Source organism: Notothenia rossii (assembly GCF_949606895.1).
Source record: "Notothenia rossii genome assembly, chromosome: 6".
NCBI lineage: Eukaryota > Metazoa > Chordata > Actinopteri > Perciformes > Nototheniidae > Notothenia > Notothenia rossii.
Window position 1 is genome coordinate 38,976,157 of NC_136909.1, and position 24,423 is coordinate 39,000,579.

The 24,423-nt window shown below is 42.2% G+C and overlaps 1 protein-coding gene across 2 annotated transcripts; it reads right to left on the reverse strand.

The window, feature by feature from the left end:
- Positions 1–259: 259 nt before the first annotated feature.
- On the reverse strand, positions 260–22,180 carry LOC307043019 (spindlin-1-like). 2 transcript variants are annotated; one of them, XM_079687201.1, is made up of 8 exons: positions 22,025–22,180; positions 10,355–10,702; positions 10,237–10,281; positions 10,082–10,130; positions 9,467–9,561; positions 8,678–8,833; positions 7,171–7,404; positions 260–3,846 (listed from the first exon to the last, which is right to left on the reverse strand). In XM_079687201.1, exons 2-8 carry the CDS (start codon positions 10,407–10,409, stop codon positions 3,647–3,649), a joined length of 834 nt encoding a protein of 277 aa, XP_079543327.1. In that variant the 5' UTR covers positions 10,410–10,702; positions 22,025–22,180; the 3' UTR covers positions 260–3,646. The 2 variants fall into 2 exon arrangements, with proteins under 2 accessions (XP_079543327.1, XP_079543328.1); XM_079687202.1 differs by lacking the exon at positions 10,237–10,281.
- Positions 22,181–24,423: the final 2,243 nt, after the last annotated feature.

The following is a 24,423-nucleotide window of genomic DNA, read 5'->3' on the forward strand; positions in this document are numbered from 1 at the left end:
AAGTTTGCTTTTCAACTAAAGTGTATTATAATAATTATTAATATATATGGGATTTTAGTTTTTTTTTAAAAACACAACACACTTATTTAAGTTTCTTACCATAGTTAATGTCACTTTTAATTTAAATTGATTCATTTTTCTTTCCACCAATATATATATTGGTTGTTCTTTGCCCTTACCGGTCTACATTCATACTTCTTGTTGTGACGTCTCTTTCATCAAATTCAAGTGTAAAAACATAAAGAAAGTGACAGGCTGGTGATTGAAAAAACAGAGAAATGGTTTATTTTAGTAAATATTGTGAGCTTCTGTACAACACTGGAATCTGTAGTTGGCACTGTTTAAAGGGGACACTCCACACAGAAACAGAATTCACACACACTGTTGTCAGCTCTGTTTCAAGGAGGATTTTCTTTGTTTTTCTATTTTATGTTCAATAACCCCCAAAAAACAGCAGCAGTAGCCTCTGGGACACATAGTACAAAAAGAAACGGGCAAAGAAAAAACAGAAATCAAAACAAAGGCACAAAAAAAAAAAAAGCCACAACAGACAAAAGTCAGCCGAACAACTGAAAACTACACAGACATGCAACTCACATCGATTTACACTGAGCTATGCATGCATGCAAAAACAACACTGCTCTGAACACACACACACACACACACACACACACACACACACACACACACACACACACACACACACACACACACACACACACACACACACACACACACACACACACACACACACACACACACACACACACACACACACACACACACACACACACACACACAAAATACAAACAGCGTGTCGGCTCCTGAACAAAGAGGCTGCAGATTGTGTGTTGTGTGTGTTCCACAAAGCGTATCGTATTTACGTTACCAAAGACTGGAGAAGGAACGTTCACTTCAGGAGTCTCCATGGACTAGTATCAGAACGGTGAAACACATTGCACAATATCAAACGGCAGATTTCAGAACAGCAACGCAGGTTCGAGAATAAAAACAAATGAACAAAACGTTGTGACATCCATGTTCTTTCAAACTGATGTTCGAGTCCCTTCAGGAGACATGGATCAGGCAACATGGCTGTTTAATGCTAATGGGGGAGTGGGGTTCTTGTTGGGAGGAGCTAAGAGCAGAGGATTCTGCGAGATCTTCCAAAACCCCTGACTGAACCGTAAAAGAAAAAGGGAACATTTGTATAGAGCGGTGCATTCAGTGTATTTTGTTGGCCAACCAGGAAGTTAGCATCACAAGGGCTTCCTCGACAAAAATCCAATGGGAAAATAAGATCTGTGGCAAACACCCGTTTAGTTCCGCAGGATAATCTCCACATTTTAACAGCACTTATACTATAGTATTTGTAAATGCTAAGGCTAGGCTATAAATAAACCTGTCCTCGCATCACCACTGCTAAGCTAAAGGCGAGTTATGTTTGGCGCAATGATGTTTAGTAGCTTCAATTGTTAAGCAAACGCTGCTTTTATGATGTAAAAACTTCAGAAGTTCACAAGGACGCACTTTATGGTGGTAGAAGAAAACGTGAAACTCCTAAACTTGTGTTTAGCACAGACCTTTCTCCAAGCATGTAACCAAGAGAACGCTGAAACCAAATGGAACTGGAAGTTGTTAAACGCTGAATCATTCCCAGGGTTTAGGACTGCACCACTCTACAGGGAGCTGGAACTGATTGCAAAGGTGGAAATCCCCAACACTACATAAAGGAGAGATTTGTCAGTCAGCAAAGATAAACAATAATAATAATAATCCTACATATCAACCAGATCTAGTGGAGTGCAGTCGGGACAACTTCAGTCATGTTGGTTGAAATTGAAACTTCCTACAGCTAACTGGGTAATATACAGTGCACACAGAACAGAAGACGTGAAACAAATGAACAGATAATATACAGAGGAAACAAGGCGGTCCGTATGTGCCGGCTCATATCAACATATAAACAAAGAGTTAAAACGATACAGGGCGCCGATATTAAAGCAGAAGAAGAGATAAGAACGGGAAAGATTTTTTTATAAAAACATACAAATCAACTTTTAACAGATGAACACTGGATCGGTTTGGTCCGTAGCAAAGCACATCTGTGCTTGAGTCCAGCCAATCAGAGAACAGCGCCGCACACAGGGGGCGGGGTATAGCCACTGCTAGTTTTCTCCTCAGTCAGGACTGACTGATCGGAACGGATCAATACAGCATCAGACGTCCAAGCGAAGCCACTCATTCAAACATTCTTTGCTCACAGATAAGCACCTTAAAAGTTCCAAATAAATATGTACAAAAATGGTTCATAACACACTATCATTTAGTTATAATCTCAGTGTTGTTTAATAAATTAGTGAAAAACTTATTTTCATTGCTTCTTCATTTTTATTTACTTAATACTTTGTAGTGTGCTATAAACCATTTATTACGTATTTATTAAAGTGTTGAATATGAGTTTTAAGTATAGTGTTACCCTCAACACACCCTGGACGTATCAATAACTGATATCTATCTTCTCATCTCACCTTTCTTTGTGTGACCTGAACTTATTCTCAGCAGAATCCATGAAACGTTTGTGTGAACATGTTTCAGCATCACCCTCGTTATCCAGGGCCTAGGACTCATGGAATTAGCTCGTTAGCATCATTAGCACTCCCACTGAAAACTTAATCTGTGCGGCGACCACAAGCGCTTCCAGTGAGAATCGGCTGACCAGAGGACAGCTAACGATGCTTACCGATGAAGCCGGATCAACACACCCTCTCCTGCTGAAACCTCAAGTCATTATGGGTAATGAAGGCATCGGCATCAACACAAATGGTGAACGGATGGAAACAGAAAGTAGTCCGCATTCTCTGTTTTCTCCACGGTGCGCTTCAGACTTTATTCCACTCTTTCAGTGGGGGGGGGATCAGTAAAATGCTAATTGGAGATGAGTTCTTCCTCTAATTGAAACCCAGTCACCGTTGACCTTGGATACACACAAATGGAGACGATGGTTCAGCTTTCACTTCATCTCTAGGTTTCTTTCTTCCTGAAGTCCCAACCCTTCATTAACCACGGCAGACCGGTCTGCCCCCCCAACAAGCGTTCTGACAAGGTTTCAGGAGAGGGGGGTTCCGTTTACTTAAATAGTTTCAGACCTGCTGCCACTCTGGAGGGGAGGATAATGCGATGGGGGACGTTTCCTGTTCGCTAGGAAGATCTCAAGATTGGGTCCTATCAGCTTGGAGAAAATTTGTTTTCTGATTCGTTAAGTATTGCTACTAATATTCAAAAATTTAAAATCTATTATGTCAAATAACTTGGTCTTATTTTGGGTAATCAAACCATTTTGTGTCTTGAAGAATCCTAATGGAACTTAACATCTGGACACTGATGATGATGGATATATCATTGAATACAGGTGGAGCAGGTGGTGGTTCTCCTGTCTTGGGGGGGGGGGTTCCATAATGAAGTATTTTTCTTGTGTTGAAGGCGTTCCATGAAAGCAAGCGCTATGAATGATATCATCCGTCCCAGATGGCTGTTTCAAATCACTTGTTCTTCACTGGGGAGTTTTGTTTTGTTTTTCGGAGGGTCTAGGCAGGTCTCAGTAAGTCTTTTATGGGGTCCCGATCCTGGACCGGGTCTTCTGGTCTTAGGAGGTCTTGACCAGGTCGTAGACGTAGATGTGGAAGTCGTCGTCGAACTTTATGAAGTAGACGGAGGGCTTGGCCTCCACCTGGTGGATGACCATGCCCGAGCGCTTGCCTCCGTCCTCTTTGGCGTACTCCACCTGTTTGCCCACCAGACTGTCCACTACCTCGCCGGGCTCCCGCTCTGCCGCCACCGTGTCACCTACAGAGGGAGAGGGAGTAAATGATAGGAGTCAATGTTTAATTTTAGTGAGTTTGTGGTAAAATGCCTAAAATATGGTCTGTGGTTAACACAAGCTTTCAAAGAAATGTTCACGTTTGTTTTTACGACAAAATAAGTCAGGAAAAACCCACTGGGGAATGGCCGAAGCTTCTATGTTTCCAGAAAACGTGTATATATATATATATATATATATATATATATATATATATATATATATATATATATATATATATTAGGGCTGTCAGTCGATTAAAATATTAAATTGCGATTAATCGCATGATTGTCCATAGTTAATCGCGATTAATTGCAAATTAATCGCACATTTTTTATCTGTTCTAAATGTTCCTTAGAGGGATATTATTCAAGTTTTTAATACTCTTATCAACATATTAGAGGACAAATATGCTTTATGCAAATGTTTGCTTATTATCATTTGAACAATGACAAAAATTCTCATGAATATTAAACACAACAATCTCTGAACATTACAAATATTCACCTCAATTCAAGTGTGTGTGTGTGTGTGTGTGTGTGTGTGTGTGTGTGTGTGTGTGTGTGTGTGTGTGTGTGTGTGTGTGTTTGTGTCTGTCGGCGCAGTTGTCGGCGAAATGCCGCTCCTCTGTTTTCATAACTGTCAAAGCATGAGACTGAAGTTCCCACTGTGGGTCAAAATAATGCGCTGTGACCCCGAGGTAACTGTCATTACTGAGTGAAGTCCAATAGTCTCCGGTGAGTCTTTCTTAAATCCTCCTCTACTTTCGCTTTTTGGACTTCATACAAGTTGTGTATTTTTGACACAGTGGTGGCTCTGGAAGGAAATTCGTTGGATGCGACCCGAATTATATCACGCAGCCCCTCCTCCTCCACAATGTTAATTGGCCTGCAAGCTGTTGCCACCCATTTTGCAATCTTTGTTGAAGGTTTGCTGCTCGTAGACGTGTCCAGGCGTCTCCATTCGCACACATTCAAGTGTGTTCTGCTGCAAGCGGGCGGCAGGAGCGGGGCTGTCGGCATCAGCAGTGTCAACAATTTATTCGGAGTCTAAGCAACAACCTTAGCCATAGAATGTTCACTACTGCATCATCTCGTGGAGCAGCCTCGCAGGCCCAGTCGGACTCAGACTATGTTCACTTGCTCGCTCAACTAAAAGTCCTGGAACGCGACAACTGGCCACCAGCTCAGACCATGCCGCCTGGCTATGGAGAGGTGCAAGTGAGTGAACTGTGCCAACGACTCAGGCTGCCGACAGTAAGCGTAATAAATGCATTCCGAGACTTTGTCGAGAGCACTGTGGACGATGCTACACCTGCCGAGCTCAGGCCCTTGATGAACTGCACTAGACTCATACCATGCAGCACGGCAGAATGTGTAAGAGGATTCAGCCAGATGAATCTGATCATCACCCCAACGCGAAAAAGGTTGCTGATTGAACGGGTATCCACCTTGATGTTCATCAAGCTACATGGTCCACCTCTAACCCAGTGGGATCCGACAGGATATGTGACAACTTTGCTGCGACGACATCGCTCAGCTGAAGACAAGAGATCACGACAGGCTACAGCCGAATCTCGCAAGGATCCAGACCCACTGTGGCGTTTCCTCTGACTGACTTCAACTACTGTGAGTAACACTGTTTCTTTATAGTGTGTGTGTGAGTGTACACGTGTGTATGTGTGGCTGTGTGTGTGAAGCAGCGCTGTCTGCTTATTTGCAATGTAGGCTAGGCTTAATCAGAATAATTTCAAGTCCAGATTCAATGTTGTTTGCATAAGTAGGCTATATTTTTTTCGTTTCGTTTATTTAATAAGTTAATTTCAGGACAACTTTGGGAATTTTGTTTGTTTGTTATGAGTTTTAAATAGATTTTGAAAGTGGAGAGAGAGAGAGAGAGAGAGAGAGAAGCAGCGCTGTCTGCTTATTTGCAATGTAGGCTAGGCCTAATCAGAATCATTTCAAGTCCAGATTCAACGTTGTTTGCATAAATAGGCTATATTTTTTGTTTCGTTTAATTAATAAGTTAATTTCAGGAAAACTTTGGGAATTGTGTTTGTTTGTTATGAGTTTTAAATAGATTTTGAAGTGGAGATGGAGTGAGAGAGAGAGAAGCAGCGCTGTCTGCTTAATTGCAATACTGTAGCTTATGAAACTTAGGCCTATAAATTGTCTATGTGACAGTGTGTCCATGGTTTTGAGTCTGTGTGTGTTGAGCGCAGCGCCGTCTGCTTTTTGCAGTACAGTAACTAAAGTAGGACTAAGCATACCGGTAGTTTCTGTGGACCTGTCTGCCCGTTTTGTGAGTGCACTGCGCGCGTGGGCACTTATGTGGCATTGTTTGGGATGACCTAATTAAAATAGCGTCCCCCCAGTAAAAAAATCCCCACTACACCACTGATTATCCTGCTGAACAAAACATAATTACCATAAAGTGGTTAGTGTTTAACGTGGTTTCGCTCTATGTTTGCATGTCTGCGGTTGGCCAAGTGTAAGTCCCATCAAAGCTGTTGCTGAAACCGGAAATGTTGAGTAGCCCAAAGTTTTATGTTAGAAAAGTATATTACGGGTCCCCAGCACATAGAAACTGCCGGATGCTAACTTGCATATGTTGGGCCATTTACACATTAAGCACATTTTGCGCTAATTAGCATTATAGCTTATGTGGACAATAGCTAAAAAAAAAGACTTTGCTGATTTGGACAATGTTGGAGTGGTTTTGAGGGTATTGCAGATACCTTCTGATATTTCTGAAATGTTCAGCTTCAAAAATGGCGGTTTTAACCAGAAGATTGCCATATTTGTAGTCCCCAGGGCCTGGTTTTGAATAATTTAGATTTTAACTTGACTGGACAGATTGTTTATTTATTAGAAAAATAATTGTCCCGGTAGAGATAATAATTTTCATCTTGCGCTCTCTATATCCAATGGTCGCAACAAAACAAAAAGTAAAAATATGGCAACTTTTCTGGTTAATACTGCAATTTATCTTGAAAAAGGTCAGAAATGGACTCAATAAACACCAAAACCACCCAAAAACTGTCCAAACTATTTTTATTTGACTATTGTCCACAAAAGCTATAATGCCACTAATGCTAATTAACGCAACTTATGCTAATTTAGCAAATCGCCCAACACATGCAAGTTCGCTTCCAGCAGTTTCTCTGGGGACCCGTACTATACATTCCTAACATCAAACTTTGGGGTATCCTCATTTCCGTGGTGCACTATGCTGGTAACTAGACTACTACTCAGTGAAGTTATGGAGCTGAAGGGCTGACCACTGGTCCAGTAGAACCAGCTTCCACTCACTGGAGTCGGGCATGATGCGCAGGTCTCCCTCCTTGTAGTCGTCCAGCAGCTGGTACATGTAGAGCACGGGGTCCTTCTCGTAGGTGATGTAGAACCAGGCGGTCATGATGGGAGCGCGGGCCAGCACCATCCCCCTCCACTCCTCCTTCGGCCCGTCCTCCGTCTCAAACATGTGCTCCACCGCTTTGCCGATCATCGTCTCCGCCAGCATCGAGTCGCTCACACGGGCCGGGGCTAAACCAATCACAGGGAGGGGGTCAGTGTGAAATCATCAGGGGGTCTGTGCTCAGGACATCAAAATACTAAACCGTGTTAGGAGCTGCAACTATTGGTCAATTCATCAAGAATAAAGTTAAGAGAAATTCATCAGCTTGATTCATGCTTTGTAATTTTGACCTGCTCTATCAAAATCAGGCACATCGAACCCAAAACATATTTTTGTTATATACACTGTTGGAAAGAGGAGATTCTTAACTTTCCAATGATCTCCAAATATTCAGCAAACACATGTCACGTAACATAATGAATGTTTCCAGGAAACAATCCTGAGAGGAAGGCCTTCAGAGGCTTGTTAGCTGGCTGTCCCTCTCATAGCAGCCAGCAGATGGATGAAGGAGGTTCATGTGTCCTAATGATTAGGCTAAGCTAGTATATTTTTACTCGGATGAGGGAAAGTGAGGAAGAAATCTGGTGAGTGTTTTGGTGTGTGTGTATTTCCAGAGGAAACACACAACACACTCCGCCTGTTGCAAATGCTGCTGCCAGCAAGTGGCTCAGTTCGCAGCTCGAGCTTCAGCGCTGTGTTTATCGTCTGAAGCCACTGTCCCGCAGCCTGCCGGGTCACTATCAGACTGTCACTCAGTATTCCAGGGAGACGTAGGTATGTCACCCTGTCTTTACAAGCATAAACATTTATTTATCGTCTGAATTAGGCAACACTTGTTCATATTCTGAAATAAATAATATTTTATCCGAAATCTTAAAGACCAAACTTTGTTTTGCAATATTAGTGCTACATTTTTATTTATTATTATTTCTTTTATTATTTACAAATAACTGTTTTGCAATCTGCTTTGATCAAATGTGAATTCATTTTTTAATAATTGTATAGATTTTTTAAATATTTCTTAAATGTTTTATAATGATTGATCATTAAAGTGTTCTCAAAGCTGGTAAAGGTGCAGCTAGTTTGAATGACTTTGTATACTGCAGGGTAGCTTTTGAGTTTACTCCATACTAAAGTCTGATTCAACATTTGATTATATTTCACACCATTCATCCACATCTGTAAAGTAACTAAAGGTATTAAATACATGTAGTGGAGTACACGATATACCTCTGAATTGTAGTGGAGTATAAGTACAAAGTAGCTTAAAATGGAAATACTCAAGTAAAGTACAAGTATGTCAATATTGTACTTAAGAACAATACTTGAGAGTAAATGTACTTTACACCTCTGTATGTTAGCCCCCCTCAGGCTGATGGCGGTATGGACGGTGTTCCTCACCCACTCTGTCGGGCAGCACCTCCAGCCCCACCACCCTCTCATCACTGTACAGCTCCAGGCCATAGATGCAGTCGAAGCCGTCGTATTTGATCAGGTAGAGAGACGGGTTCACAGGGACCTGGTCCAGGACCGTCCCTTTCCACTGGGACGACTTACCTGAGGGAACAAACACACACACACATTTATTAGCTTTTCAGAGATGCATCCCAACAAGACTGAGACCCCGATGGATCACAAATTGTTTCTAGTTTGATTTCCTAATGTCTCAGATTATTGTGTTTTAAATCTCAGTAAACAGAATTTCTTCAAGGTTTGTAGGTTTGTCAGACTAAAGACATTACAATTGTACAGACCAAATACTCCCTTTATCCCCTCTATTTTTACAATATCATTTGCATATTACCATAACATAGAATTTATTTTTTTATATATTTTATTTACATACAACTGTTTTTTAATCTGCTGTAATGTAATTACTAATACATGTTTTATGTTTTCATAGTTATATAGGTTTTTTTTTAATTCTTTTTTTCTTTCACATAAAACAGCTTTTGGATTGGGGCTCGTTTCTTTGTCAAGTTGTATTTGTTCCGTGTGTCCTAACAACAACTGACAGCCCGATGGAGAACTTTTATATTTGAAAAATATGTGTTTGATCTTGATCAGTTAATAACTATAAGCCCCAGCAATTATCATAAAAAGCCAAGATACAAATGCAACATTTAGTGTTTCAAGGGCGGATGTCCAGCCCCCAGCCAGATGCAAAAAACCCGATTCTAATCGACTTACTGCCCTCCTTCCAGATGTGCTGGATCCTGCAGCCCACTATGTTCCTTCTGGGCGGAGACATAGTCTTACTGGGACCCACACTGGTCCTCTGTTTCCTACGGGGGGAGGGGGAGAAATATTTAGAGATAGTAGGACTGGTTAATGTCACATATTCAGAATGTACTTAAAATAAACAAACAACATAAAATAAACACAGTATGCACTGCTGTGTTGTGATATTATTAACAATCCTAATAATTATAACGATATGCCTAATTCAAAATTATTGCTCCTGAAATGTATTGTTGTGATAATAATGTAATTAAAATCACGCCAGCACATAGACACCCTAGCACTAAACTGGAGAATCAGTGATTTCAGTGAAGTGCTTGATTGTTGTGATAATAATGTAATTCAAATCACGCCAGCACATAGACACCCTAGCACTAAACTGGAGAATCAGTGATTTCAGTGAAGTGCTTGACTGGTTATGAAATGGATTTATTTCATCACTGGAGTTTTATGGAGTTATTAAATGTATTTTTTGGCAATATACTGCAGGCCTAAGCTTATATCATATCTGGCCTCCAAATACATTGTAAAAAATATATATTTTATTACATTCATCAGACTTACTTATGTGAGTTCTTCTTTTTCATCATGTTTGCAGAAACGCCTGAATGTCCTGAAACAGAAGCACAAACATTTAGCATCCATCATACTGACAGGTGATGCGTTCAAGGACACTCTGAGGTCATGAGCACAACGATGTTTTAATTTGAAAAACGGACCATCGTTTCCATGACATCCTTGATTATCTTCTTCCTCTTTTTGTACTGTTGAAAGAAATCGGTGTTATTTTCAAACTGACATTAGTGTTTTCAGTGTTTGATGGATCTTTGTACTCACCCCCGTCTGCTCGGGGGGGCCGCGGGGCCGTCGGGCTCTTGAATGGGGTCTTCATTCATCCACCTGTAAGGGGGGCAGCCAGCCAGGCCGCCGGTCCGGGCTAAAGGCTGGGAGTCGCTCTGCGGGACAGCAGGCCGGCGGGCGTGCGGGGGGTGGGGGGGTGAGGATAGAGGGAAGGGGCAAGGGGGGGGAGAAGGGTAGGGAAAGGAGGGAGGAGGTGGTGGGAAAGAAGGAGCACCAGGAATTAGGCCGGGCCCTGGACAGGCTGCATACAGGCCGGGTACAGACTAACAACCGGAGGCTGAGGCGACGTCACAGGTGACACGATGAGGAGTCAGTGTCTTCAGCCTGGGGGGGGGGGGGGAGCAGACATGAATGTTAAACGTATTATTAATTATTCTCAAACCATTTTCATGTCTCTTTATACAAGATGGCACCAAACCTTTGAAAAAACTATATTCTATTACTAATTGATAACAGAGATAATTTTGTCCAGGCACGCCAGAGACAGGGGATTTAACCTTGTGTGTGTCTATGGACTCTGCTCTGATTGGTTAGCTGGCTGGCTTCTTTTGCTCAACTTCTTAGAGATGTCCTGCCCCTTAGCCTATCACGTACAATGTGTCAGAGCTCTAGCATATAGAAGTGCATGTGTTACATCGTGATGCAACTATGTTAAGGGACAAAGGAGTCCAATTGAGGCGTTTCAAGGGGGGGGAGACAGGGATTTTATCCTTTGCAGACCATTTACATGCACAAAAACCTATAACACACTAACACCAAAAGCACAACAAGTCCTCTTTAAAGATTATGAGTAGAATTCATTATTCTGTGTGCGCTTCAGAAGCCACACTGAAATAAAATTAAAAAAGTCAACACAAAGGTTACAAAACATACTCATTTGGGCTGCACAAATTGTAAAAAACGTATTGGGCTTATTTTTCAGTGGTATTGCATTTTGGGATGATTTACAATATAAGAAGAATTTATCCTTTTTAGCATAATTATACTTAAAGGTGGGGTAGGTAATTCCCTTCAGAAACACTTTTTGTTATATTCCATGGAATGCTCTTAACATCCCGATAGCAATGAATATATTAAATGCTTTGACAATAAATACATAAAAAATGTCATCTGTGGAAGCCGTAGCGCTGTAAAAAGCACGACCAATCATCTGAGCCGGCCCGGCTAAAATAACTGGATGGCCTACCTGCCTGTCAGCCTTCCATCTGTGCACAAACTTATCTCGTGCCCTCATTGGTCATGTGCGCGTTCGTGTGTGTTGGAGGAGGGGCTCTGTAAGGAAGACTGAAGGAAGAAGCAGAATTGTTTCCGTTGTGTACTTGAGCGCACTCAAGCTGGTTTCTCCATTCTTACCTACCCTACCTTTAAATGTCCCATGTCATGCTTTTCCGGTTATTACCCGTCCCCTTGTGTGTTATGAAGTTTTTTCTGCATGTAAACGGTCTGCAGAGTCAAAACCCTCAAAGTACACCCTGTAGCGAGTAAAACTCTAACACAGAAAATACCTCCCCAAAATGCCTCGTTGGAGATACGTCACTGTCCATTGATTCTTCCGGGTAACTCATGATGTCATGCATTACCCAGAACCAAATGGACCAATCCGTGGAGCCGTTACGTTACGTCCACGGAGCCGTTACGTTAAGCCCCCGCTGATTGGTCCAAATTGACCAATCCACGGACTTCCTCACACACCCACTCAGTGCATGCAGCTCTGCTGATCTCTCCTCCCTGGCTGCAGGCTGATAACAGACAGTTAGGATTGCGGCAAAATTCTCTCTGCAGACCCATTCTCACAGCGTTTATCAACCTTTTTCTTACTCAATATCAAGCCACACTTATTGTTTTTACTTCGGCTGTGACTTTGTGTGTGCTCAGGGTGAGTTTGGCTGTGTTTCGCTGTGTATCGCTAAACAAGGAAACCACACCTCCACGGAGCTCAGCGCGATTCACAACGTCCCAACCAATCAGAGCACACTGTGCTCACAGGGAGGGTGGGGGCTGGAGCTACTGGAGCTATTGGAGCTACAACGAGCCGTTAAAGGCAGAGTGAAATTCAGTGAATACACGTAGTTTACAGAGATGCTGTATGAGAAACCAAAGTGATTTTGGAAAATTGCACAACATAAATCTATTCTAGTAGACCCAGTGCATGACATTAAGGATTTTGCCCTGTGGGCCATCTAAGCTAATTTACAGATGGCCCTGAGCCCAATAGAGATTGCCCTGAAAAATACGCACGGACGAAATGACACACGAAGGGTTTGGGCCCCTCCCCCTAGAACCTTTAGATTTTTGCAGGCCTTCGATGCTGTCTGGTGCATTCTCTAGACTGAATTATAAGATGAACCACCACAATATTATATTGTACAATTTCAATTGTATTCTTCATTTCACTTGTTTGTTTGTTCTTGTTTGTGTTTGCTCTCTTGCATTTCCTGCATAGCTATAAGAAATACTTAAGTTGTTGGTCAAGACACTTTCCATCTGATGAAGGCAAATGCCTTCCCAGATGTAAAAAAGTAGAAAACATTACATTCAGTTGTAACTGCCAAAACAAACGTTATTTACACTATTATGGCCCCTGTTAAAAATGTTTGTAATGTTATCTACTGTAAGTTGGTCGAACGAATGCCTCCTCATCCGGAAGCTGACCGAGCAGACCCGAGAAGCAGTCGAGAGGAGCCGAGCGCATCCGCGAAGCACACAAAATGGCGACGTCAGAGTTCCTGTTAGCCGGCAAATCTAAATCTCTTCATTCAAAATAATTTCCCTTTAGCGCAATACCGCTTCAGTTGCGCCACTTATGTGACAGACAAGAAGAGTATGTGACAGACAAGAATAGTCAATTCTAATGTCTAACACTTAATGTGGAGAAAGAGATGTGCTGTATGGGTTGATTGTGCGTTGATCTGTTGGTAATGCCTCGGGGTTCCGGTGGGCATGTAAACAAATGCATAATGCTGCGCTATACTTTGTGGCCTCACCCAGTTGCATAGCGACGCTTATTGTTTAGGTGTCTTTTAATAAGCAGGTAGTCATATCATTAGCTAGAACTAGCAAGATCTGATCGATATGGACATAAACGTGAGTGAAGTCTAATCTGACGGGAGAGAGAGATCAGCTGCTGCTGACGAGTCGACACGCAGCTCTGCATGATCACATGCAGCGGTGAGCGGACAAAACACACACTTCAGGTTAGAATATCACACGTAGCTATTTTAATTACCTCTCAAACTACCGTAACTAGTTATAGATATGTTTAGTTTCACTGTCGGGTCACTCATTACTGGATCCGCAAGCTGCATGACACTGGCATAATAGATTGCCCGATCGGGCAACCAGCAGGTGAGGCTTCATTGCCCGAGCTAAATACTAGATGGCCCCGGGCCATCGGGCAGCCCTTAATGTCGAGCCCCGAGGCCTCAACAATGGAATTATGATCAGTGGAAATGGCCATGAAATGGGATCTTTAATATATGTATATCAGTGGTCGCCAACCAGTCGTGAACCTCATCATGACACAAGAGACAACGGCAGGACTGTAATTTCCCGTGTTCAGTGAACGCAACAGAGGCAAGACACCAGATCAATCAGAGAGTTGCATGGAAATAAACATGTGCTTGTGTCATTCAAGCTCGGCTCTGTGTGTGTGTGGCAATAGCGCATTTAGTGTGATAGAGAGAGGGAGAGTGGGAGAGAGGGAGAGAGAGGGACCGGTGCTAGCGGGGACCTTGATGTTAGCATCTGGTTAGCTAGCTGGACTAACGGACATAAGGAGCTGTTTCCACAACAAGCTGGAGGAGAGTCCTCTCCTGTCAGACTGAGGGGCTCAGGTGAGCTAAAGGACTCTCTGAGTGTTTAGAACGGTTTTGTCACAAATTATTCAAAAGATTATTTCCGCGGCACACCTTCATATTAGGGATGTCCCGATCACCTTTTTTTGCTCCCGATCCCGATCATTTGATTTTGACAATTTGCCGATACCGATTTTTCCCGATCCGATCTTTATTCAATGCATTAAGAGGAAAAAAAGCATTCAAGTTGTCCCTTAAGGTTTTTTTTTTAGTTAAATTGGATATTCTATCCAACATGGATATAGCTTCTTTTTTTCACAGCAGCATTAGATCAGTTCAGTTGTGCAGCATTGGATCAAAACAAAATAAAGCTTATCAGTACTCGTTAGCTTACTGCTACAATTAGACACTGCGCCCTGCCCACTCTGTTGCCAGATTTGAGAGAAATAAGCAACCAGGTCTATGAAAACAAGCCCCAAAGAAGCAACACATACATGATGTTGTGTAATTTGAAACCAAAACTAAGGCCTCAGGATGACTTTAAGACTTGAACATGGTCATTTTTGTTTTGTAACATTGAATAAAAAAAAAAGAAGAAAGTATTTATACAATTTTTTTTTTTTTTTTAAATCCCCATCTCCGATTTTTTTCTCCCGATTCCGATCTTTTGAAAATCACGTGATCGGCTCCGATCCCCGATCACGTGATCGGATCGGGACATCTCTGCTTCATACGATCATTATAGTTATACAAACAATAAGAGAATAAATGAAAAACAGGTATGAAATAGCCTACTATATGGCAGTAAAACAAGAATAAAGTTTAAAAGGGGAGTGATTTGTAAAATATCCATAAAGAAAAAGAAAATCTGTTTACAGTTCTGTTTCATATGGGTGCTCAGAGAGGTATCCATAGATCTCTTCATGTTGCTCTCAAAGTGCACCAGATTGATGCTTTCAAAAAAATCTTCCCGGGCGAGCATCCCCCCGGACCCCCCTAGAGGAGGTGAGGTCCGCCCCCAAATAGCACTTTACCCCTGCCTATATGCCGTGAGCTGATTATGGAGCCTTCATTGTAACAGTAATTCAGATGCAATTAGCCTATATAAAAGGCCTCAAATTGGAAGCATTGCCTGGGCCGTCTTTTTCACTCAATTTTGCAATAGGTAGATCTCGACTTTCACCTCGGCCGAGGTCGGTGATCTTGGGCGTAAAAAGGTTTGTGACCACTGATGTATATCATCATGGTGTGATTTGTAAAGAGGACTTTTACCAAACAAATCTGTTAAGTTTGTAGAATACGATTTGTAGGGCAGGGGATCTCTGCAGCTCAACAGCTATTTTTAGTTTGAACAACTATTTAGCCTTTTACAAACACGGTGCTTCCCTTCCTAGGATTTGGATATTGCACTAGTACAATTGTGCATCCCTAATGTTCCCAACAACAACAGTTATCAGTACTATCACTTCATGTTTAAGCAGCCAGACATGTTTTCCCTGACTCGATGAAAGATCAGGGATGCAATTTAAAAATCCTTACACTCACAAGGCTCACTATTGAGTTTTCTTATCAATGGTTTCCGGCTGTTGCCCACAGACGTAATGCTGTATCATGTCTCAGTTTGTTTGGGATCGGATCAAAGGCAGAGAGGGATAACAGCTCACATTGGTGGCACTAAATAAACCTGAAGAAGGGACCGTATTCCTCTCTAGACGTGCTGCAGTGTAAACCCATAAAGATGGGGAAACAATACGATCGTAAAACCCTCTCCAGTCTCACCCGTTGTATCTCAGATTACCTGGAGTGAATCCCTAACTGCCAGTTTGACTCCAGCTTTTTGATAACCCCATTATTGTTTTACAAAGACACTTAACTTCCCAACACACATAGGGTCACAGGGTTAGAGGTCAAAGGTCAAGGATTGCTGCACAAGCACAAAGCTAGAACAACGTCTGACATTAAAGAAAACTTCTTTCTTAAGTTACCTAGTTAATGTTGATGTATTCAAAGTGCTTTTCTTGTACGACTAACAAAAGTTAAATAAATCTATCGCATGCAGGTCAGAACAATTTGGAAAACATATCCAAGTGTTAGAATTTGACTGATATTGCAATTGTGATATGATTCAGGATATTGGAGAGATTTAGCATCTTTGTGTCATTGTTCTCACTTTGATTGAAGAATGGATAGAACACCTGTATATTGTGATTTTGATTACATTCAGACTAACTTTCTAGCCCCTAACATAACTACTCAGGCTTACATATTGAAATACCTTCTTTATTATGATAACAGACAAAACTGCTACCAGAGAATATTTTGAATCAAATATGGTTTAAATATTTGTAATTTCTAACAATTTTGAAACCACATCTCTAACGGTGCGTCTCACTTCTCTTATTTTCATATCCTCGCTCCTCGGTATCACCGGAGGTTGATTTGTCTGCGCCATCTTGAGTAGCGTCCCAGCGGCGTTGTTATTGCCGAGGATCGAGGAGTGATAACGGAGGAGCGATAATCGAGGAACTACCAGACAATCCTCCGGTGAAATCCTCAGATACTCGCCCCGCCCCCTTACTGTGTATCGCTCACTGATTGGACGATGCAGCGCATGCACTGATCCTGCTGCTGTCAGACGATCAGCTGTGCGGCGTCATCAAAAACGGACGTCGCTTCACGTGACGCTCCGGAGGAAAGGACGTCCCATTGATCTTAAAACTCATTTCCCTGCTTCTTGTGGTTTCCTTGCGTCTCTAGTCAGAGTCCTGCACGGGTCTGATTTTCAAGACCCGCACCCGCGACGTGCAATACCGAACCCGCCCCCCGCACATATTGCCAATTAGTTCCGCAACCCGAACCAAACCCGTCGGCACAGGATCCGCAACCCGACCCGAACCCGCATATATATGAGCAGTGAAAACGTGCAATTATTCATATTAATATTTGGCTCAAAAAGCGTGGGATGTTGGTTATTTTCTCCATCTGGGATTACACCAAAAGCCTCCCAGACGTTGGGTTTCGCTCTTGAGGAAGTGTTATTGAAAATGCTGTATTCTCCGCTAGAGAGCTTCACCTCAGCCATTTCGAATGTGGCGCACTCAGAAGCAGGTTGATGCGCTGCAGAGGTTATGATTATGCTCGGTCCCGCGTGGGAGAGGTCTGAGGATTTAAACATTAAACTAAATTATTATTATTTAAATATATTTATTATGAAACACCCGCGACCCGACCCGCATCATCTTTGTTTTACCCAGAACCGAACCCGGAAAAAAGCGTTTGAAAAAATACCACCCACGAATCACCTTTTTTGCGGGTCACCCGTCGGGTACCCGGCCCGATGCAGGACTCTGCTCTTCATGCTTCCCTGATGGGAGGGACTAGTCACAGGGAAACGACGCAAGTGAGGGACGCAAGGAATCCATTTAACCGAAGTGAAACGTTGACTAATCCCAACAGAGCCAGCCAGCTAACCAATCAGAGCAGACTGGGCTCTGGTTTCAGACAGAGGGTGAACAGAGGTGCTGCAGCACAGGCAGTATGAGAAAAATAAAGAGCTTTTTGAACATTAAAGCATGGAGACATGTCACAGGAGAGACACTACATACAGATATGAACCTGAGAATGAGCACAATAGGGCCCCTAAGTAAAAACCACAAAAGCAGCTGCCATCATAGGAGGATTTTCTCACAATTTAACAAGTTGTCACTGAGAGTAATTCTCACAACCAAAACTAATGAATATTTCCAGTCTCTGAAGTTCAGTAAATGTATTCAAAATTGCTTATTAGCTTTATTAAAAAGGTCACCACAGTGCAAAACAGGCCATTTGAAGAACAACAGGGAAGATCCTTGGGAAGATCTGCAGAAACGTAACATCCCGATAACCAAATATGTTTTGTCTCACAAGGTCACAGACGCTGGCAGCATCAACACAGACATACAGGACTGGGAAAGGATAGGACTCATGATAGTAACGCAGAGAACCACTCCTGATGTTCCCAGATCAACGGCTTCAAAATAACGGATAACCTGAAAGGAGCTGCAAGCTGCAAAACAACAACCACAACGGCAACACAAACCACAGGCCTGCTGCTGCTGCTACATGATCACACACATGCAGCGCTGCAGTAACACTACACCAGGCCGCACTGACTCACAACAAACCGAGATCAAACCAGGACCAGCCAGGCCGGGAAGATTAAAGGCAGAAACCCAGCAGGAGGTACACATCTGATCTGAGGGATTAAAGCGCGGGACTGAGGCTGCAGAACCACTCGTTTAAAAGGACCAGCGAGTTGGAGGAAGACGGGCAGATTTGACCATCATCATCATCTTCAGACATTAAAAACTGAGCATGATTTATTCCTACAGCACACCAACACTGCCTCAGTTCAACTTTTGATGCAAGCATGGACTGTAACATGTCTGCAGCAACAGGCGTCGGAACTTCAAGTAGTGCTGCAGCCTTTGATTGTTTGATTATTAAAGCTCCCATGTCATGTTTTTCCGGTTATTACCCGTCCCCTTGTGTGTTATGAAGGTTTTTCTGCATGTAAACGGTGTGCAGAGTCAAAACCCTTAAAGTACACCCTGTAGCGAGTAAAACTCTAACACAGAAAAGACCTCCCCAAAACGCCTCGTTGGTGAAAAGCATAGACTGTATATATAAATGGACATGGTGTCCGTGACGTCACCCATAGGATTCTGCAGAGTTGCCGAGAAGCCCTTAGTAGGCGGAGTCGGCCACTAACGGCTTGACAGCGACGTCAGAGTCCAATCCCGCCTGCTACAAATAAGGGCAAAGAGGCGGAGCCGAGGCGGGACCTGCTGCCTCCGAACTGGAACTAAACAGAGCTAGCTCAGGCTAAGAAGCTAAGCTAACATGAAATACATGCATACCAAGTTACTGCTAACAGTGTAGTTCCCCTATATAAACGTTACATTCATAATCAAATGAGACAATCTGCAAGAGAATTAGCTATGTTTTGTTATTCTTAATGCTTGTCATTCACACGTTAAGAAATGACGGACTCCACCGCCCGGCCCCGGACCTAACGGAGCCGCAGTGGGCTAGCTCCGAGACGCCGGCTGGAGCTAGCCCCCTGCGGCTCAGTTAGCTCCGGCGGCCACCACTGGGATAATTGGGTCCCCTATTAACATTTGCTCCCGTTTAGCATTATGGGCGTCATAGCCATAGACTATAAAAGTCTTACCCAAGGCTGAATCATAAACTAAAATGTATATAGTATAAAGGGTTACGTCCTTAGCTGGCTAATAAGTAACAAGCTAAGCTACCAAGCACACAAACACCTGCGAACGGGACATGTATAATATTATCATTTTAGACTTCTTGGAAGTTCTGTTAGTACATTCAAGCGCACAGCACAACATTTTAATTGTCTGGTATTTGTAACAATATTCCCTAAAAGGCACAATCACCATGAACACGGCTAAAGCTAAAGGGTCAAGTACAGTAACTACAACTAACTAACTAACGTTGTAGCCTCTATGGTTGTAGCCTAGCAGAGTGGACAAGTTGCTGTTAGCTGACAGTGAGGCATGTACATGTCCATCAAAGTGACCACGCCCTAATTTATGCAAAAGCTTTAAGGCTTAATATTAATTAAACAGATGACTTGAGAAAAAATTCACCCCCCCCCAATCCATATTCATGAAGGGGGGATCTAACTATACAGAGAATATGGTTTTTTGAACCACGATGTAAACATGTTTTAATTCTGCTCTAAAGTTGGGCATTTTAACATGGGAGTCTATGGAAATTGCTCCCTTCTGCAGACTGCTCCTACTGGCCACTAGATGAACTGCAGTTTGAGGCACTTCCGCATTGGCGTCCCGGCTCTTCCCCAGAGTTTGCCGCTTGGTGAAACATCATCATCCATTTGATTCTTCCGGGCTTTCGCAAGCACGTACCCGGAACTAAATGGGCCAATCATTGGATCCGTTACGTTACGTCACGTCCGCGGAGCCGTTACGTTAAGACCCCGCTGGTTGGTCAAAATTGAACAATCCACACACACACTCAGTGCAGGCAACTCTGCTGATCTCTCCTCCCTGGCTGCAGGCTGATAACAGACAGTTGGGATCGCGGCGAAATTCTCTCTGCAGACCCATTCTCAGAGCGTTTATCAACCTTTCTCTTACTCAATATCAAGCCACACTTATTGTTTTTACTTCGGCTGTGACTTTGTGTGTGCTCAGGGTGAGTTTGGCTGTGTTTTGCTGCGGCGTGTAAACGGGGTGAGTTTGAGGGCTGAGGGCTGAGGGGTGTGTCAGTCCTGGCTTTACTGTGATGTTTGGATTAAAGCCTTTTACTGCTGTGAGAAGGACCTCAGTCTGAGAGAAGGTAGAAGTGCAGTGGACTCCTGACAGCTGCTCCATGTGACAAACACCATTACACCAGTGTTCTGTAAAAATGCAATAATTCACTTTTGATTGCAGACATTTAAGAGGTTGGTTTGAGAGTCTGCAAAAACAGAAAACATGTTCACTGCACCAATCTATAGTGAGGCGGGAAAAATACAACTGCCATTACTTTCAGGAATTTGCTATTCATCATTCATTTATTTACCCGTTTTATTTACTTCACTACAAGCAACAGCCGATTTTTTTTGGTGTGAGTAACATGTTTACCTTGAAAACTACCTGAAACAATAAATAGGTTATCAACATAATTGCGGATTGATTAATTTACTGTAATAGATGGTTTTAAAGCAAACCAAACCTGCAATCATGAGCAATCATAACATCTCATCTCTGGCACACAATCTCATTGTTGTCATAAATCAAATGTATTTTAAAAACAGACAATGTTCATCTCCGTTTCTCAAAGTCCATTGTATTGGTTTCAAGTGTCTAGTTTTTTCACTTCAAAACACAACACAATTAACTTAAATATGATATTAAACATTTGAGATTAAAACTGCAACCCCTGGCCTTTTTCCATAAAAATAATACTTTAATGACCCCTGCTAGAGGAAGCCACCTTTAATGGGGGTCACAAGGCTCTATGATTTCAAAGGGTGTAAAATAACTTTAAATAATGAGTTGGCCTAAACTTAAACAATATGCAAAACATTCTTCCAAAATGCTAATATTACAAACTTCCTGCTGTTATTGCGCTCACTGTTTTAGTTCAATAAGGGTACAGTGTGCAGGTAATTTACTGCTATGGTTGTGTGTTAAATATTATATGAACTATCCTAATGTCACTTAATGCGAGTCAGGGGGCGTCAGTCGGTTTATAGATTGAAAAAAATAGGGGTTCCCATTCAAAGATATTGGGAACCACGGATCGATTAGTCGACTTATCGTTGCATCTCTTGATATTTTGGCGTATGGTATTGAAGTGTAGTGCTTGCTGAAGCATTGTATCGATAACATTATGCCACTCATTTGTAATAACCTGTGCAGAGACTACAGATGAACTCATCCCCCACTGTGGCACATTCTCAGGTAACATTGCAGCAGCAGGGTGTCAGTGATGTGTTTCTGAGGATATCACTGTTGTTGCTGCTTGTTTTGGCTGATGATGATGATGATGAAGATGACTATCCAGAAGTCATAGTTTACCCTCCTCCTCATTAATTGGCCAGCACATACAACAGTTTATAACACCCCAACATGTTAAGATATGTGCAGAGACGGCAGCCATATTGCGCCAGTATTTACAAAACCCGCATCGGCGCAACAAAAAAAAAGAGGCGCAAGCGAACAAAGGGAGAGGGGAGGGAAAGCACGGGCGCTAAGCTAGGTGGTTTGCGGTAAAACAACAAACAGGACAAACGGACCCTCAAAGGGCTCGTTTGGAGCGGCCTGAGGCCGCAGTTTCTTACCGGTACAGCAATCAGTGTCGCCGCATAATCCCGATCAACCGCCGTGGCTCCGAATTGATCCGCTGTGCCTCCGTTTGGTTTTCCGCCGCTGCGTCAAGCTAGCTGCGCTAATGAAGGCACTGCGGAAGTGAGGCGGCAGCGGCCTACAAAATAAAAGCGCGGGTTTTGCTGCAATGTAATTTTCTCTACTTCGTCTTCTTGCATTAATTATTATTTACACTAAAATAATTGAAAACTGACATTGACCATTTCTGTTATGCTTGATAGACAATCGTCCATTGTATGGTACCTGCAAGGAATATATTTTGTAATAGCTTGATTAGCAATCCTCAGGTCAATATGAAAAACTATCCTCACTGACTCAAAGAATGGTCATCTTGATCATTGAGATGTTTCATTCCCCCAAATACTTTTATATGTCGGTAGGCTATACTCTCGAATTGTTAGACACATGATTGTATAGTTCTATTGTAGGACATCTGAGTCATATTTATGTAACTTTTGAGAGTTACGTTATTTATTCAGATAGCTTTCTACATTCTATATATAAATACATGTAACAATGTTGTGATTTAAGATATTCATTATTTGTAGCACTATTAATAGGAAATCGAAAGTTCAGTGTCTATTAATTGTATATTTTCAAGATAAAACAGGCACAAAAGTGGCCTTTGGGGTCAGCCAAAGGCACACTTCTGATAATCATGCTATTTGATCAACATCCTGACCAGGATGTTGCATGTTTTTTAGTTAACATTGTAGTATTATAACCTTTAATCAACTCAATCAAAGCAGAACAAAGAGTAGGAGCTCTTTTTTGCATATACTCCTAAAGACCCCGGCAGCACATCACCAGGACGGAGCTGCCATCCATGGAGGACCTCTATTCCCAGCGTCTCAGGAAGAAAGCCCACAAGATTATCAAAGACCCCGACCGCCCCAGCAACTGTTCTGTCTGCTGCCGTCTGGCAGGCGGTACCGCAGTATCAGGACAAAAACCACCAGACTCAGGGACAGTTTTATTAATAATTAATTATTTGTAAAGTGCATCCATAAACATTCATCTGTTTGCATCTTGCCAATTATTTATCTATATATCATTCCATTTACTTGTACTCTTCTTGCACTATTTCTTTTTTATTTACATTTTTGTACATCTCAAAACATTCTCTTGCACTATTTTATCTGTTTTGTTTATGCCCTTTATATATTCATGTTGCACGGTTGGAGGAGCCTGTGACTTCAGTTTTTCATTGCCATATCTACACTTTAGCTCAGTGGTTCTCAAACTTTTTCTGTCAGGCCCCCCCTTTGGAGAAAAAAATATGTCGGGGCCCCCCCCCCAACACAAATAGTCAGGCTCAGATATTTATTTTGGGGTGCTGTGGGGTAGCTTGACGTTTCATAGAGGGTGCTCAAACATTTAGGGTTTCCCATTAATGTACCGGGCGCTACAGTGGAATTTTCAACTGCAACACTCCCCACGCAAATACACAGTGTGACAGTTACAATGACGGCTTGAGGCATATAGGTGTAAGCAGGGGTAAGTACTATTTTTATAGGTGGTGTGTGGACCTCACATGGGGGGGTCCGGGGGGCAAGCTCCCCGGGAAGATTTATTTTTAAATATTGAAGTTAAAAGCATCAATCTGGTGCACTTTGAGAGTAAAATGAAGAGATCTATGGATACATCTCAACACCCATTTGAAACAGAACTGTAAACAGATTTACTTTTTTTTAATGGATATTTTAGAAATCACCCTTTTAAACTTTATTCTTTTTTTACTGTCATATAGTATTTCAAACCTGTTTTTTATTTATTCTCTTATTTTTTTATAACTATAATGATCATATAAACGTGTGCCTCAGAAATGTTTACATTAATGGTGACCAAAACGTTTGAGACCCACTGAGATAACTTAGACTAAAGTTAACTATCTAAACACTCAAGAGTTCTTTAGTTCACTGAGTCTCTCAGTCTGACAGGAGAGGACTCTCCTCCACCTTGTTGTTGAAAAAACTCTTTATATCCTTTAGCGTAGCTTGCTAGCACCAGAAGCTAACAACAACGATCTCCCGTAACGGTGCGCTCTCTCTCTCTCTCGCGCATGCACACAAAATGGCTCGTTCCACCGACACACAGAGCCGAGCTTTAATGAAACACAGATACTCAGACGTAATAGCAATGTAATGTATCATATTATTTTCGAATCAATAATTTTTCAAATTATGATTTTTTTTATAATAACCATTTTCCTCCTGGTCTCTCGCTGTCATGCCTCTGCGCCCCCCACTTTGGGAACCACTGCTTTAGCTAATGTGCACATGACAATAAAGCCTTGCATCTTTTAAACAGTACAGTGTTAACACAAAGCACTCCAGTTTTGCTTTGACATTGT